At 47.2% G+C, this 17,988-nt stretch overlaps 1 protein-coding gene across 7 annotated transcripts in view; it reads right to left on the bottom strand.

Annotated features, from left to right (window-relative positions):
• The window catches only part of KYAT1 (kynurenine aminotransferase 1), a 108,876-nt gene that overhangs the window by 18,730 nt on the left and 72,158 nt on the right, over nt 1-17,988 (bottom strand). For all 7 annotated transcript variants that reach the window (XM_073600099.1, XM_073600100.1, XM_073600103.1 and 4 more), the window contains 4 exons: nt 17,773-17,862; nt 16,712-16,898; nt 12,656-12,732; nt 8,505-8,591 (listed from right to left, as the gene is read on the bottom strand). In XM_073600099.1, coding sequence (XP_073456200.1) covers nt 8,505-8,591; nt 12,656-12,732; nt 16,712-16,898; nt 17,773-17,862 — 441 coding nt within the window. The remainder of the gene's footprint in view (nt 1-8,504; nt 8,592-12,655; nt 12,733-16,711; nt 16,899-17,772; nt 17,863-17,988) is intronic.

Here is a 17,988-nt window from a genome sequence, read left to right on the forward strand (position 1 = left end):
GTGCTCTTGATCAAGGTCACCTGTTGATCTGAGAACTGTAGTGGGGGCTTTTAATGGCAACTCTTATCACAGGTAGTGTTACTCACTGTGTCTCCAGCTTCACTGTGTCTCGCAGCAGTGACACCTATGCCAAAATCAGGAGATGGGATCGCCCCCAGCCTCTCCCACTTCACATTTCTCACCAGTCAGCTGACCTCTAGTCTCTGCCCCCCACCCATGCTGTGAACTGAATGTGTGGCTGCGAAGAGGCTGAGTGGGCGGCCGCAGGCTCCAGGAACAGCCCAGCTTGGCGGCCATGGGCTCCAGGGACAGCCCTGCTGGACGGCCGCGAAAAAGCTGGGAGAGCTTCAGGAACAGCACAGGATTTGGTGACCCCTGGCAAATAGTCATTCGACCCGAGGGGGTCCCGACCCCCAGGTTGAGGACCACTGCCTTAAGGGGTGGAGTGGGTTGTCGGGGCCAAGAGGCACTGGGCGTGTATAGCTGGAGGAAGCCGAATTAGTAGGGCAGGGCTTGAGTGGAGGGGGGTCGAATAGGAAACACGGTTCAGCAAGCATGGAGGGTTTGGCACAGGCAAGGTTGGGGTGCCCCATAGAAAAAGGGAGGAGGTTGGCATGTGAAGCATAGTAACATGGAGCTGCTGAAAAGGGATGCATGCCTAAGGTTGGTTCCATAGAAGTGTGGCAAAGAGAGAAGGGCAAGCTATTGGGGGGGGCGGAATAAGAAGGGGGTACTTTTTTGTGAAAAGGGTTACTACCATGCATGATTAGCCTTTGTTTTCTTTTGTTCAGCCATTTTCCTCCATCCACACAAAGGAGGTGGATCAAGGCACGGTCCTCGACTTAGACAGTGTATTCTGACAGCAACACCCACTGCTGTCAGAATAAACCCAGCAGATAAAAAGGGAACATTTTCCAACATGTCCCTTTAACAAAAAGCGATTACATGATCAACTTCTGTTGAGTGGTGACAGCGACACACTGAATAAAATTCGGCAGGATCTCTACTGAACTGGTTTCATTTTGATCAGTTTATGGCCAGCTAAGCTACTGTATATGTGATGCTGTTGCCAAAAGAACTCAGAAGATTCATTTTACAACCTGCTCTAGACATTATTGGTTGAACTAGACCAGTAGTTCTCAGCCTTCTAGTGCCGTGACCCCTTGATAAAATTTCCCAAGTTGTGGGGACCCCTAACAGTAAAATTATTTTCGTAGCTTGGGTTGTCAGCACGCAAGGCAAGACAAGTCATCTGCACCCCTAACCCTCGGACATTTAGCACTCTGAGTCCCTTCCACTTGTACAGTATTAAAACCCCTTATGGTACATTTTAGGATGTACCACTCTTTTTTTCTTCTTTCTTTCCCTTTTATCTCTCTCTATGCTAATTTCTTGTTTTTTTCCCCAACCCTCTCTAGCTGTATTTCTTGTTCTTTTTTCTTATCCTCTCTCCCCCTTTTTCTTTGTTCCTCCCCCTCTTTTCCTCTCCCTTTTATTCCTTCTCTTACTCCTTGGGGGGGGGGGGGGGGGATGGGATCAGTGGCAGTGCTGACGGGTAATTGGGATGAGTGGCAGTGCTGGCGGGCAGTTGGGATAAGTGGCAGTGCTGGCGGGTAGTTGGGATGAGTGGCAATGCCGGCGGGTAGTTTGGATGAGTGGCAATGCTGGCGGGTAGTTGGGATGAGTGGCAGTGCCGGCGGGTAGTTGGGATAAGTGGCAATGCTGGCGGGTAGTTGGGATGAGTGGCAATGCTGGCGGGTAGTTGGGATGAGTGGCAATGCTGGCAGGTAGTTGGGATGAATGGCAATGCTGGCGGGTAGTTGGGGTGAGGAGCAGTGCTAGTGGGGGGTGGAATGAGTGGCAGTTCTGATCAGCCAACCTAGGTGCTCTTGATCAAGGTCATCTGCTGATCTAAGAACTGTAGTGGGGACTTTTAATGGCAACTATAAATCACAGGTAGTGTTACTCACTGTGTCTCCGGCTTCACTGTGACTCCAGCTCTGTGGTGTCTCAAAGCAGTGACACCTATGCCGAAATCAGGAGATGGGGTCTCCTCCAGCCCTTCCCACTTCACATTCCTCCCTAGTCAGCTGACCTCTAGTCTCTGCCCCCCAGCCATGCCGTGAACTAAATGTGCGGCTGCGAAGAGGCTGAGTGGGTGGCCGTGGGCTCCAGGAACAGCCAAGCACGGGCATCAGGAACAGCCCAGCATTCTGTGACCCCTGGCCAGGGCCGTCTTTAAGGCAAGGCAAAAGGGGCAGCTGCCCTGGGCCCTGTCATTGTTGTGGGGCCCAAAAGAGCTGCCTCATACTTGCCAACTTTCCCAGTTTAAATTCCCTCGTCCCTTGAGGTTTTAGTCTCATGCAGTGTCCTAATATCTCAGTGTGAAGTTCTGTTATTAATGCTGCCCAGCTCTGTCTTGTTGTGTACAGATGACTCACCTGCAGACCCTGTGTTTACATGTAAATACCGGCATTGATATGTAAATGGCAGCGGCAAATAGTGGCAGACCGGCAGCATTCTATGTAAATAGAGGTGGTATTCATATGTATATCATGCCCCCCTGAGGTCATATCCACCATCACCTATACTGAATGCTACCCACTGGGGAGATAAAGGGGCATGCTTGAAAGTCCTGCCTACAACTGTGGTCATAAAGCCTACTATCAGCCTGTTCTCCAAAGGTAAGCAAATTAATGGGGGGAGGGTAGTGTGTGTGGTGTGCAGGAGTAGGCAGAGAAGGAATTACAGTTTGGAGTGCACAGGTGAGCAAGGTCCAGTCCATGGTGTGCAGCCAGTGAGGAGATGATGTGCTGTAACCTCTAGCAACCAATCAGTAAGCAGTAATGATGTGCAGTAACCAATCAGTGAACAGTATTGATGTACAGTAATCTCTAGCAACCAATCAAGCAGAAATCATGTGCTGTAACCTCTAGCAACTAATTAGTGAGCTGAAATGTGTGCTGTAACCTCTAGCAACCAGTCAGTGAGCGGTAATGATACACTGTAACCTCTGGCAACCAATCGCAATCACTGTCTAATCTGATTCAGTAAACCGATTTTGAGTCTAGCTGCTATTTATTGTATGTCTCAGAGCAGGTGGAGAGCAAAAAACTGCATGGGGGGGCCCCAAGAAAATTTTTGCCCAGGGTCCAATCATTAAAGACGGCCCTGTACCCACCTATGCTCCACCACCCCCCCCCCCCACCCTTCCTGAAGCCCTTTTAAGTGCTTGCCCACATCCCTCCAGTTTTGCTGTTCATCCCTTGTTATAGCAAAAAAGTTGATTCAAATTACATAATAAAAACAAAGAAACAGCGTATCTAATTTAAACAAAACATTGTCGGGCAAACACATACATAGGTCCAGCACGCATATGTTAACAGTAATCGCACCACACATTTGAGGTATCACCGCAAACGTCAGACTGAGGGCACTAATAATCCAGCAATAATTCTAGCACAAGACCTCCAGTGTAACGTTAAACTGGCAGCCTGTAAAGAAGCATGGGAATGTTAACGCATGACATGGTAGGTACTACTAAACCCCTACTCACAAGACCACTTTTCTGAACCAAGTAACCAACACCAACCTCCTCTTCTGAACCCTGTTTATGTATTCCCCTATACACTTCTTACCCCTACCCTTCCTGTGGTGCAACACAAACTTCCTCTTCTGAGCCCCCCTCTAGTGAAGCCTGTTTTGGTGTTCTCCTATACACTTCTATCCCCTACCCATGGTTCAACATCAACCTCCTCATCTGACCCCCCCACCACCTTTTTCCTGAACCCTCTTTTGGTGTTCCCCTATACACTTCTCCTCCCTACCCATGGTCCAACACCAACCTCCTCTTCTGCCCATCTTCTCCTGAATCTTGTTTTGGTGTTTTCCAACACACCTCCCTTCTCCCAATTTTTCTCTCAGATCGCACATACTTATCCTTTTTCTGTGTTCCCACAACCAATTTGCCCTTCTTCCTCCCCTTTTTGGTGCTCCCACACCCACGAGGTTTTTTCTTCCCAATCCCTACCCTGTTTGCCCCCTTTTCAAGGCTGCCCATCAATTCTGATGCCATCTCCCATTTTTAATCAGTCACTTCTCCCATCTAGACTCCACTCTGCCCATCTCATACCACCCATTTTATCCGGCCCACACTGGGCTAGATAGGCGATCCTTGGCACCCACCCACCTGAAACTCAGCATGCCACAGCAGGGATTTGAACTCACAACCTCACGATAACACGATAACACATCAGATGCTTTACCCATTGCACCACCACTGGAGGTGCTTGCAAAGGCCTATAAAAAACAGGGCCATATCAGACATGGTAACTGTCTACTCTATACCAAGGGATTTTAATACACCCTAGATCTCTCCATAAGGAAGAGAAGAGCCACCGCCATATGCTCTACTGCAAGAAGACGGCGACAGTGGTCAGTCCATCATGTGGTCTTCATTAGTATAGTGGTGGGTATCCTTGCCTGTCACGTGGGAGACCGGGGTTCGATTCCTCAACAGGGAGATGAGTTTTCATTTTCGACACGAGCTATGCTTAACTCAAGTCCTTCAAATGGTCTTTTAGGAGGGGGCCTTATTTGTCTGGAAATTAATCTTCTGGCGACCCCGCTCAAAACACCAAGTCTAAAGGGTTTCTGTCCAGTGTCAAATTTGACACTACAGAAGGACGATTAGAATCGGGATTAGATTGCACCCAATCCCCCCATATTACTGAGCCCAAGCAATTCAATACCTTTCCCCAACTTCAAATTCAGCTTATGATGCTTCTTTTCAGAACCATCACAAGCTCCTCAGACAGTGGCGCAAGTGGAAGAGCACCAGGCTTGTAAGCGGAAACTCACTAGTTCGGATCCCTGGACCTGTGTGTGCTAACAATGTGAAAGGAGAATGTATTTCGGATTCCCTAGAGTGCAGGCTCAAAAAAAAAAAAAAATAAGCAAGGGGGCTGGCTGGTATGTGTGGCAATCAAAGGAGACCCAGAGGGAGGAAAGTATCCCTTAAGGTGGTTTTTCTCAGCCCTTCTAGTGCTGTGGCCCCTTGATAACATTTCTCCAAGTTGTGGGGACCCCAAACAGTAAAATTACCTTGCCTTGGGTTGTGAGCACCCAAGGCAAGACAAGTAATTAGCGCCCCTAACCCCTGGACATTTAGCCCTCCATGAGTCCCTTCCACTCCTATAGGATTAAAACCCCTTATGGTACATTTTAGGATGTACCACTCCCTCTTTGTTCTCCTTTCTTTTCCTTTTATCTCTTTCTATCCTAATTTCTTGGGGATTTTTCCCCATCCCTCTCTTTAGCTGTCTTTCTTGTTCTTTCTCATTCTTTCTCTCCCTTTTTCTTTTCTCACCAGTCAGCTGACCTCTAGTCTCTGCCCCCCACCCATGCTGTGAACTGAATGTGTGGCTGCGAAGAGGCTGAGTGGGCGGCCGCGGGCTCCAGGAACAGCCCAGCTTGGCGGCCACAGGCTCCAGGGACAGCCCTGCTGGACAGCCGCGAAAAAGCTGGGAGAGCTTCAGGAACAGCACAGGATTTGGTGACCCCTGGCAAATCGTCATTCGACCCGAGGGGGTCCAGACCCCCAGGTTGAGAACCACTGCCTTAAGGGGTGGAGTGGGTTGTTGGGGCCAAGAGGCACTGGGCATGTATAGCTGGAGGAAGCCAAATTAGTAGGGCAGGGCTTGAGTGGAGGGGGGTCGAATAGGAAACACGTTTCAGCAAGCATGGAGGGTTTGGCACAGGCAAGGTTGGGGTGCCCCATAGAAAAAGGGAGGAGGTTGGCATGTGAAGCATAGTAACATGGAGCTGCTGAACAAGGGTGCATGCCTAAGGTTGGTTCCATAGAAGTGTGGCTATTGGGGGGGGGTACTTTTTTTGTGAAAAGGGTTACTACTAAATAAGCCTACGCACCAGAGCCCTTTTCTGAACCCTGTCTTGGTGTTCACCTATACACTTCTTCCTCCTGCACTTCCTGTGGTGCAACATCAACCTCCTCTACTGACACCCCCCTCTAGTGAACCCTGTTTTGGTGTTCCCCTATACACTTCTCCCACATACATATGGTCCAACATCAACCTCATCTCTCTCATGCTGTTTTGGTGTTTTCCAAAGCACCTCCCTACTCCCAATTCTTTCTCTCGGAGTGCATGTACTTATCCTTTTTCAGTGTTCCCACAACCACTTAACCCTCCCTCCTCCCCTTTTTGGTGTTCCCACACTCATCCATGATGTTATTGCTTCCCTATCTCTCCGCTGTTCTCCCCCTTTTCAAGGCTCCCCAACAATCCTGACACCATCTCCTCTTTTTATCAGTCACTTCCCCATCTATACTGCACCTCCCCTTACCCAAACTCATACCACCCATTTTATCTGGCCCACACTGGGCTAGATAGGCAATTCTTGGCACCCAATCAAGTCAATACCTTCTCCCCCCACCTGAAATTCAGCATGCCACAGCAGGGATTTGAACTCACAACCTCACATCAGGAGCTTTACCCATTGCACCACCACTGGAGGTGTTTGCAAAGGCATATAAAAAACAGGGCCATATCAGATATGGTAACTGTCTACGCTATACCAAGGGATTTTAATACACCCTAGATCTCTCTATAAGGAAGAGAAGAGCCACAGCCATATGCTCTACTGCAGGAAGACGGCAACAGTGGCCAGTCCATCATGTGGTCCTCGTTAGTTTAGTGGTGAGTATCCCTGCCTGTCACACGGGAGACTGAGGTTCGATTCCCCGACGGGGAGTTGAGGTTTTCATTTTCGACACACACTACACGAGCTATGCTTAACTTAAGTCCTTTAAATGATCTTTTAGGAGGGGCCTTATTGGTCTGGAAATTAATCTTCTGGCGACCCCGCTCAAAACACCAAGTCTAAAGGGTTTCTGTCCAGTGTCAAATTTGACACTACAGAAGTAGGACAGAGATGTTTTAAAGCATGTGCGCAATTTTACGCTTGCGTATTCATTTCTCCCATTTCCTCTCATCTTCAAATCTCACAACCAGCTCCCTCTCTACCCCTGCACAGTCATTGGCACCATCCCAGGTTTGGCACCAGAGACCTTGGTATGGCAGCGTCTTAGTTCCTGCCCCTTCGTTGGTCAAGTCTGGATGTAAAAGGGAAAATTTAATAGACTAGTAGGTCCTATGAGATGAAAAGGGACACATCCCTACTCCCCCCCCCCCAACCCCTTTTTGGTGTTGCCGTACCCACCCAGGCTTCACCTCCCCCCCTTTCTGAACCCCTTATCTGTGTTCCCCCAACTACCTCCTCTTCTCCCCCCACTCTTGTTGAACCCTATTTCAGTGTTCCCCCCACCCACTGCACTTCTCCCCAAACCCTTTCTTGGTGTTTTCCTACCCACCCAGGGCCGTCTTTAAGGCAGGGAAAAAGGGGCAGCTGCTCTGGGCCCTGTCATTGTTGTGGGGCCCAAAGCAGCTGCCTCATACTTGCCAACTTTCCCAGTTTAAATTCCCTCGTCCCTTGAGGTTTTAGTCCCATGCTATGTCCTAATATCTCAGTGTGAAGTTCTGTTATTAATGCTGCCCAGCTCTGTCTTGTTGTTGTGTACAGATGACTCACCCGCAGACCCTGTGTTTACATGTAAATACTGGCATTGATATGTAAATAGCAGCAGACCGGCAGCATTCTATGTAAACAGAGGTGGTATTCATATGTATATCATGCCCCCCTGAGGTCATATCCACCATCACCTATACTGAATGCTACCCACTGGGGAGATAAAGGGGCATGCTTGAAAGTCCTGCCTACAACTGTGGTCATTAAGCCTACCATCAGCCTGCTCTGCAAAGGTAAGCAAATTAGTGGGGGTGAGGGTAGTGTGTGGTGTGCAGAGGTGGGCAAAGCAGGAATTACAGTTTGGGGTGCACAGGTGAGCAAGGTCCAGTCCATGGTGTGCAGCCAGTGAGGAGATGATGTGCTGTAACCTCTAGCAACCAATCAGTAAGCAGTAATGATGTGCAGTAACCAATCAGTGAGCAGTATTGATGTACAGTAATCTCTAGCAGCCAATCAACAAGCAGAAATCATGTGCTGTAACCTCCAGGAACTAATCAGTGAGCCGAAATGTTTGCTGTAACCAGTCAGTGAGCGGTAATGATACACTGTAACCTCTGGCAACCAATCGCAATCACTGTCTAATCTGATTTAGTAAACTGGTTTTGAGTCTAGCTGCTATTTATTGTATGTCTCAGAGCAGGTGAAGAGCAAAACTGCATGGGGGGGCCCCAAGAAAATTTTTGCCCAGGGTCCAACCAATATTACAGCTGGCCCTGCCCCTGGCAAATCATCATTCAACCCCCGAGGGGGTCCCGACCCCCAGGTTGAGAGCCACTGATCTAGATAAACGTGTAACTTTTTTTAACCAGACTAACTATGTAGACATATGGCAGCTGGAATCTGAAGGCCTGTAACAAAAGCACCGATGCACACTCCTGAAGCCTCTCATACCTACTTACCTTTACAAAGCAAAACCTGATGTAATTTTCAAACTTTGTCTTGTGTGGTGCACTGTAAAAAGCAGACACAGGGATCGCTGATAGTTGCTGCAAAGGAAATAGAGAATAAATATTATTGAATACAATACATTCATTAATACCAGCTGCTATTGGGGTGTTGTCCTGTGCCCTGTTAGTCACTTGCCTTTCATATGCTGATCTATTACCTAAACCCTCTTGCTGCCAGAACAGTTTTTTGCGTACACATATTATATGCACATTTTAGGCCTGAAGATTAGTTTAAACCCCCCCTCCCAACATAAATTAAAGCAGAACTCCGGGCAAAAACTTTTCCCCATGTTCTCGTTGCTGATCTCCTACCTTCACCAACTATGTCAGCAATGTTCTTCTGAGCTCTGTAGTTCCTCTGCAATAGCCTACTGAACTTGCTGAAAAACAGTTATTGCCTGGTGATTTCCTGTTTGCAAGACCACTGGCTGCTATCCCTCAAGTAACCTCAGCCAGCGGTCTGACACACCCCCTTGTAGTGCTTTGAAAGCGAGCAGGGAGTTCTATTTCTGCCTGGCTCGCTGTAGTGGGCGGAGGGAGTCTCACAGCCCCTGGTCTGTGCCCCCCATAGAGGTGATGTTCTCCTCCTCTGCTCCCTCCTGCTCCTCCCTGCCAGCACCGCCCCCCGTCCTCTCCGCCTCCCACCATCTCCCTCTAGTGTGGGGATAGTTACAGATCACGGGACAAAGCGGATCTCGGGCTGATAGGTCTGTATGTGAGAACACTGCTCGTCGTACAGCCCCGCCTCCCTGTACATTGGAACAGTGCGCTCTGCGCTGTCTATCACAATACCGGTGCAGGGAGGCGGGGCTGTACCACGAGTGATGTTTTCACATACAGATCTGTCAGCCCGAGATCCGCTCTGTCTCGATTATTCGTAACTATCCCCGCTCTGCACTGATAAGGCACTGGTGTCACCGCACTGATAATCTGCACTGGTGGTCCCTGACATGGTGGTCCCTGACACGTGGCACTGGTGGTGGTCCCTGACAAGCGGCACTGGTGGTCCCTGAAAAAGGTGGTCCCTTACATGCGGCACTGGTGGTCCCTGACATGCGGCACTGGAGGTCCCTGACAAGGGGCACTGGAGGTCCCTGACAAGCAGCACTGGAGGTCCCTGACAAGCGGCACTGGAGGTCCCTGACAAGCGGAACTGGAAGTCCCTGACAAGCGGAACTGGTGGTCCCTGACAAGCGAGCACTGGTGGTCCTTGGCAAGCGAGCACTGGTGGTCCTTGGCATGGTGGTCCCTGACGTGCGGCACTGGTGGTCCCTGACATGGTGGTCCCTGACATGCGGCACTGGTGGTCCATGACATGATGGTCCCTGACAAGAGACACTGGTGGTCCCTGACATTAGGCACTGGTGGTCCCTGACAAGTAGCACTGGTGGTCCCTGACATGCGGCACTGGTGGTCCATGATATGGTGGTCCCTGACATGCGGCACTGGTGGTCCATGACATGGTGGTCCCTGACATGCGGCATTGGTGGTCCATGACATGGTGGTCCCTGACATGCGGCACTGGTGGTCCCTGACATGGTGGTCCCTGACAAGCAGCACTGGTGGTCCTTGACTGATGGCCCCTGACATTCGGCACTGGTGGTCCCCGACATAGTGGTCCCTGTCAAGCGGCACTGGTGGTCCCTGACAAGCGGCACCGGTGATCCCTAAAAAGCAGCACCGGTGGTCCCTGACATTCAACACTGGTGGTCCGACATGGTGGTCCCTGACATTCAGCACTGGTGGTCCCAGACATGGTGGTCCCTAACATTTGGCACTGGTGGTCTCCGACATGGTGGTCTCTAACATTTGGCACTGGTGGTCCCCGACATTTGGCACTGGTGGTCCCTGACATGGTGGTCCCCAACATTCGGCACTGGTGGTCCCTGACAAGCGGCACTGACATGGTGGTCCCCGACATTCGGCACTGGTGGTCCCTCACATGCGGGTCCCCGACATGGTGGTCACTGATAAGCTTCACTTGTTTGCATTTATAACAAATGCATTTATTTAATTTAAATGTATTTATTAAATGCATTATATTAATATGCATTTATATTAAAATGCTTTGCATTTATAATGCAGTAACCTATGATACCATGTGTTATGTATGGCTTGCTGGCTGCAGAATGAGGGGTGTGATTTATGTTGAAGTGGGCGAGTACACATTTACATGTTCAAGCCTAGTTTACCCTCCCACATTCACTCCCATCTCAAGGATTCATGGGAAATGTAGTCTGATTACAGTTAGAGAGAGAGAAGAGGATATGTTCCATTACTGTTCTAAGAGATCCTCCCTGTCAGAAAAGATGAAGCATTTTTTGAATCACAAAGAATTCCTGACAATTAAATCAGACACTTCTCTTAAATGGTAAGAAATTTCACAAATGTAATAACTGTTTAGTGTTTTGTTTGGGGGGTGTACTAATGGGGGATTTTTTTTGAAAACCCTGGAGTTCTGCTTTAAATGAAAGCAGAGACTTTGGAAAATAAAATGGTGGTAGTTTCCATTTTTTATGTCACACAATACAAAATGCAAAGGTTTATCAAACACAAATTTTCATTAAAAAAAATTTAAATAAAAATACACTAAAGTTAATTTTAATGGACACAAACGCAATATATTACCCAATTGTCAGGTGAAATATAATGATGAGGTTGCACCAATTAGATACGCAACGTGTCAAGCCTTATAATTGCGTCCTTTGAAGCAACACCACATGTGCCTCTAAATCCGGGATCTCGTCACTCCTCCCGAATGCCCCCGTGCCCGAGCCCCTGCCCAGAGTCCCCACCCCAGACTGTGGGCCTGACAACCTCCACACCCTCTCACTCCAGCTCTTCCACCTGACAACTCCTCCCCAGCTGGGCTGACCACAGGTATTTAAGGAAGCCTGCCCCCTGCCAATCCAGGTTGGGGATTGGTCAGTGCTCCCCAGATACCTCAGGCTGTTCCACCTCTCCTCTCAGGACCTTCTAGAAGAAAGAGGGAGGTGCTGGTGATGCCACCTGTCAGTCACCCAACTCTCTCCCTGAGCCACTCCCAGCCCAGAATGAAAACAAAAAGGCCTAGCCACCAGCTAGGCCTGCCTAGAATTTACCTACTCTGTCAAAAATCCTCACTTCTAGCACTCACTAGAGGATGCTACACTTTGAGACTCCTTTCACACTAGAGGTGTTTTTCAGGCGCTTTAGTGCTAAAAATAGCGCCTGTAAAATGCCTGTAAAAAGTGTGAGAGTACAAGTGCTTTCACACTGGGTAGCTACGCTGGCAGGATGTCCAAAAAAGTCCTGCAAGCAGCTTCTTTGAGGCGCTTCTTTGTGTATACACCGCTCCTAAAGTGACCCTGCCCATTGAAATCAATGGGCAGTGCCGCTGAAGTGCCTGCAAAGCACCTCAGCAGCGTCGCTTTGCGGGTGATTTGAACCCTTTATTCAGCCGCTAGCGGGGGTTAAAAGCACCCCACTAGTGGCTGAAAAGCGCCTCTAAAATGACGGTAAAGCGCCGCTAAAACTAGCAGCCCTTTACAGCCGACGCCTCCGCGCTTTCAGTGTAAAAGGGCTCTAAAAAGCGGTGATCAGTGTAGAGTTAACCATACATTATGGCCCTAGAATTATTGCTCTGACTCCGGTGTGAGACGATATATAATGTGTAGGGCAATCGTCACTTTTATACATAGCCGCACCAAACGCATTGATTTGTATGTGCGTGAATGTGTAAGTAAGGGCAGGGGAAATTTTTATCTTTTTATTACTTTAAAAAATAAATTTTTTTTAACTTTTTTTCACATAACCTTTATTGCCATCACATAGGGACCCCGTAACCCCCTATGTCAGGGGTAGGCAACCTCGGCCCTCCAGCAGTGGTGAAACTACCAATCCCATCATGCCTCTGCCTCTAGGAGTCATGCCTGTGACTGAGAAGAGTAGATAGATGGGATCTGTTCTGCGGCTTCGTTATGAATCCAGATAGTACCAACATTTGGATGTGGGTTTTTTTTTTTTTTAGATTATACTCCTTTACATCCAGAACCACCAATTTTATGGTCGGTGAAAGTTCTGGAGACCACCATTAGAAAATGTGAAGTTTACAGAATGCTTACTTTATTTTTCATCATCCACCTCACAAAGTAGTTATCATAAGGTAAAGTGTTGTCAGAGGGACGAGGAACCTCAGCTTCTGCAGAGAAAAAAAAAAAAAAAACTAATTCAACACCATCATTAATGACATTTAAATAACCCCATCCAAAAAAAAAGTGCTATAGTCCTCATCCTCCAACTAGAAGGTGACATTAGTATCTCTATCACTGTTAAAGTGTATGTACACCATACAAATTATTTTTTTTATTTGCTCTCTTTTAGTTTGTTAAAAGCACCATTGGAAGGGTTTTGTTATACAACATTGTACATTGATCAGCCATACCTTTATGACCACTGACAGGTTAAGTAATACATTGATTATCTCGTTACAATGGAATCTGAAGGTCGGTGGGATATATTAGGCAGCAAGTAAACATGATGTCTCTAAAGTTGATATATTGAAAGCAAAAAAAAAAAAAAAAAAAATGAAGAAAGAAAAAAAAAGTTTATTGCGGCTGTCTAGCTACAGACCAGTCAGGGTGCCCATGATGATCTGTATCCACAGCCAAAAGCACGTACAATAGGCACATGAGCATCAGAACTGGACCACAGACCAATGGAAGAAGGTGGCCTGGTGTGACAAGTCATGTTTTCTTTTACATCATATGGATGGTGGTGTTTATGTGCATCACTTACCTGGGGAAGAGATGGCATCAAGATGTAGTATGGGAAGAAGGCAAGCCAGTGGAGGCAGTGTGACGCTTTGGCTATGTTCTGCTTGGAAACCTTGGGTCCCGTCATCCATGTGGATGTTACTTGGCATGTACCACCTACCTAAACATTGTTGTTAACCAAGTGCACCCCCTTCATGGAAACAGTATTCCTGGATGACAGTGGCCTCTTTCCGCAGGATAATGCACCCCAACACACTACAAAAATGGTTCAAGAATGGTCCGAGGAAAAAACAATGCGTTTGAGGTGTTGACTTGGCCACCAAATTCTCCCAGATCTCAATTCAACGGAGCATCTGTGGGATGTGCTGAAAAAACAAATCTGATCCATGGAGGCCCGACCTTGTAAGACCTAAACAGGACCTAAAAGGATCTGCTACTGAAGGCGTGGAGCCAGATACCACAACATACCTTCAGAGGTCTAGTGGCATCCAGGCATCAACGAGTCAGGGCTGTTTTGGCAGAAAAAGGGGGACCTACTCAATATTAGGTGGGTGGGCTTAAAGTGATGGGCTGACTGATCAGTGTACATGTTCAATGAGAGGGGAAAAAAAAAAAAGTTAGTCCTGCCACAACTCTTATGAGTTGAAAACTTCCTGTGCTCTCTGGTTCTGCTGAACTGTTATAAGTTATAATAGTTCAGTTTTCTCTGAACTACAGAACAACTCTCCCCATGTTATGCAGAAGAGGAGAGGGGAGTTGTTCTGTAGCCCTAACACACTTCCTGTCCTAGGGTATCAATGCTACTCATCCATTAATACAGTAAAATGAACATATTCTCTATAGGGCGGGAAGTGTGTTACTGGCAGCATCAACAGCTTAAAATAAACTAAGAAAAACCCAAAGAAAGAAAAATAGTGAGCTGCAACATATAAAAATTGTGTTCTCAGGTTTTGATGTGTTTTAACGAGAAATTAAACTCCCCAAAAAAATGTTGACAGGTAGAATTTTTATGACAGAAGAAACTATTGGTCTCTTCTGTCATAAACCCTTCTCCCGGCCCGTCAGGGTTATTGTACACTGAGCTCAGTGTAAATTTACGGCACCGCTCTCTGCCAGGATGATGTGACTCCTGTGTGCACGAGCATGAGTGACATCAACGAGACTCAGCCAGTCAAGTGAGCCCAACCCCGGAAGGAGGACCAGGAGAAGATTGAAGTACCCGTGACATGCAAGAACGCCGATTCTGCAGCACTGGAGGGGAGCGCTTGGCAGGTAAGACTGCAACAATGTGCTATGCACACTAGTACATTATGACAAAGCTTCGGGTGCCATTTTTCATTGTTTTAAGACCAGGTTTAATTCTGTATTTTGAAAATAGAGGCTGCACGAACATGTCTGAAATCCATGATTATCTGTATTGTGCTGCAATCAAAACAACCAGAGTGAACCCCTCATCTGCTGCCCTTTGAGGCTCACTGAACCGCAAAACTCTGCGCCTGATGTGTATGGGGCCATTTATCATGGTCCCCAGTACATTATGGCAATGGCAATTGCAATCAAGCACAATAGTTCGTGGCATATGGATTTTAGTACTAAAAACATGTCATTCTGACAACGCTAAGCCATTGCTTGACATTTACCATACTGGTGACCCCACAATAGGGATAAAACTTTTTCGCGGAAGGGAGTGTAGCAGGTACCTCTTCAGGCTGATTCAATCCAGGGGAGGGGAGAGCTGCCTGCCCCCCTTCCTCTTTTCTCACACACACAGAACTGCTTGCTCTTTAGCCTTCCTATTGGAAGAGACTGACAGCCAATCACCAGGAAGCAGCAGTAGAGAAGTGTTGGATATGAAGTCATAACACAAGGCAAGCTGATTGACCGTTTAAGAGACTAGACCACAAATCCAAGGATGCATCGCTCAGAGTCAGGAGGATTGTGGGAGAGACTACAAAGGACAGGGAGGGACTAGGCCAGGGCCCTTGTTTCCTGGATCCCATGAGGAGAGCAATCCCTCTGTTGCTGTGTGAGAGGGGGATTGCGGCCTGCCCAGTGACACACAGTCTGCAGCCCAGCCCAACCCCTGCATGCTCCAGCAAGATGCTCTGTAGCCGCGGAGAACGTTCACAGGAGAGGCCGTTTCAAAGACAGGACGCCATTGTGACACACCTGCAGCCAGGAGAGTCGATCGATCGCTCTGTGGAGGACCGCTGATTGAGTAAAGTATTGGTGAGAGGGCTTTGCCCAGGAACTTTATTGCATTCCATAAGATACCACACTTGAATGCTATGTACAGGCCCTGTTATCTGGAACGCAAAGGAACGTTACATCACAACACCAGCTACTTACACTCCTCCTCAACACTATGTTGAGAGACCTTTCATCCACAGAGCTCCTACATGCCGGCGAAGAGACTAAATGCAAAGCTTTGTTCAGGGTACATTACTGAGGTAACTTTTAAAGGGACAAGCCACGGTTGTTTAAAATCTCCTCCTTGTGTGTATTGGAAGTGTTATAGGCCGGCCTGGGGTTCCCCTTTAGCCATAGCATTTGTCACACATCAATACCGTGTTCAGGGGAACCTACTTAACCTGTGTATATTGCTATTTACCCTTTTATTTGTTGCATAGTGTTACTGACTGTTTTTTTTTTCTTACCGTTTCAACCAAGTCCTGGTTATTTACACAGGCCTTGGCTGACTAATGTTAATCTAAACTTTATTCTACTCCAAGTAAACTTGAAGTACAGCACTGTGTTGTGTATTATTATCAGGTTATTCTATTTACCACCTTGCTAGGTGTGCCAGAGGGGCTGGGACAGTTCTCTGGGGCTGAGAGGCAGAGCAACGGATTGAACCAATAATCAAAAGCAGCTCCTTCGGGGGTTTGCTACAGGAGTTTAACAAGACTTGTGGCCACTCATTAAAATTAAAAGAGAAAAGAGGTTTAACCTTAAACTACGTAGAGGGGTCTTTACTGTAAGAGCGGCAAGGATGTTGAATTCCCTTCCACAGGCGGTGGTCTCAGCGGGGAGCATCGATAGTTTCAAGAAACTATTAGATAAGCACCTGAACGACCACAACATACAGGGATATACAATGTAATACTGACATATAATCACACACATAGGTTGGACTTGATGGACTTGTGTCTTTTTTCAACCTCACCTACTATGTAACAGCAGTCCCATCAGCCTGCCAGGCAAGCTCCTTTAGTTGTTCCTTGGGCTGTCTATCCAAGAGACTCAACAGGCAGCCCAATGGCCAACTAAAAGGACTGCACACAATAGGCTAACATTGCTGCTAATTGAGGAATAATAAACATATTGTTTGCTCCAATTAAATCCTAGCAGCACAACGCTGGCTACACTAAAATATTATTAAATACAGTGTACAGGCAGACTTACTGAAGCGGGAGATGTCAGCAATCATGAAGTAAGAACCTTGGGACATGACAGGTTTCATCCCCACCTCTGTAAGGCAGCGGTATAGTCGGTCTCGCTTCTTCTGCAGCTCATTCCGCAATTGTATAAAGTAAGAGTCCGGTTGTCCCAGTCTTTCCAGTTCTTTCTGAAATCCCTGAGCTACGGCCTCCTGGAAGGCAAACAATGGATCGTGATTAGTCAAGGAGAATATATCAAGCAACAGCTCAATGCTCCATTGTTTTTTCAATCTCTTACTAGAATTTGACTACTATTGTCCATCAGGGAACTAAAAGTACTGTACATGCAAGAGTAATTTTTGTAAGCCGCTTATAGTATACAGGGTATCTCAGAGAGTGGTTGAAGGAATCAAGTTTAAATTAGAATTTCAATTTAGCCTTTAGTTTCCGATCCAAAACTAGCAACTATGAGGCAATGCCCCCACCATCAATAAGTACCTGTATCCTATGTCTCCAAAGCCATTAAACAGCAAGTTAAGCTGATGGGTAAAAGTTTTCTATTTTTAAAACTTCAAACGGTTAAAGAGCAACAAAAGCCAAAACTTTTTTTCCCCACCATTTTGGATACAGTTAGGTGGAGTTAAAACCCTGTAATTTGTTTTTTTGGCATCAGGGTCCGATAGGGGAGATTTCCCTTCACTTCGTGTCCCATAGCCAGAACAGGAAGTGAGAGAAAATCCCTCCAAAGTGAGTTAATCCTGGTGTGTCCCCAGAACTAGTGTCCCCATTGGAAGATTTCCCCTCTATTACTGTTCTGGGGGACAACCCAAAATTTGGGGATTTTTTTTTACTTTCACTTGGGAGGATAGTGGTAAAAAAAGGACAAATAGAGAGGGTGAATCTCTAGAGGGACACAGGCAGCAATGAAAACCTGACAGGGGTTCAAATCCCTCTCCACTCTATTCAAAACATTTTTTTTAAGTTTTGCCTTTAGTTACACGTTAAGCCTCTTCCCCATGCGATATCATACTATATGTCTGCTTGGGATCCATACCAAGACAATGGGCCTCTAGCATGCTGCCTTACCTGGGCTCCAGTTGCACAGTGATATACAGTATTCTGATGGACTGTTCTGAGATGTTTAAGAAGATGATCAGACCCAAAAGCCCAGCCAACCTGTAACAAAACATTTAATACTTAAACAGGTATATTATGCTGATCTGGAAGACAACTCAGTGGCTTTTTTGCACCTTAACCCGCTCCCTTATAATCCACCTAGTGAACATAGGAAAAACATGCATC

Source organism: Aquarana catesbeiana, linkage group LG09, assembly GCF_042186555.1.
Source record: "Aquarana catesbeiana isolate 2022-GZ linkage group LG09, ASM4218655v1, whole genome shotgun sequence".
Taxonomy (NCBI): domain Eukaryota; kingdom Metazoa; phylum Chordata; class Amphibia; order Anura; family Ranidae; genus Aquarana; species Aquarana catesbeiana.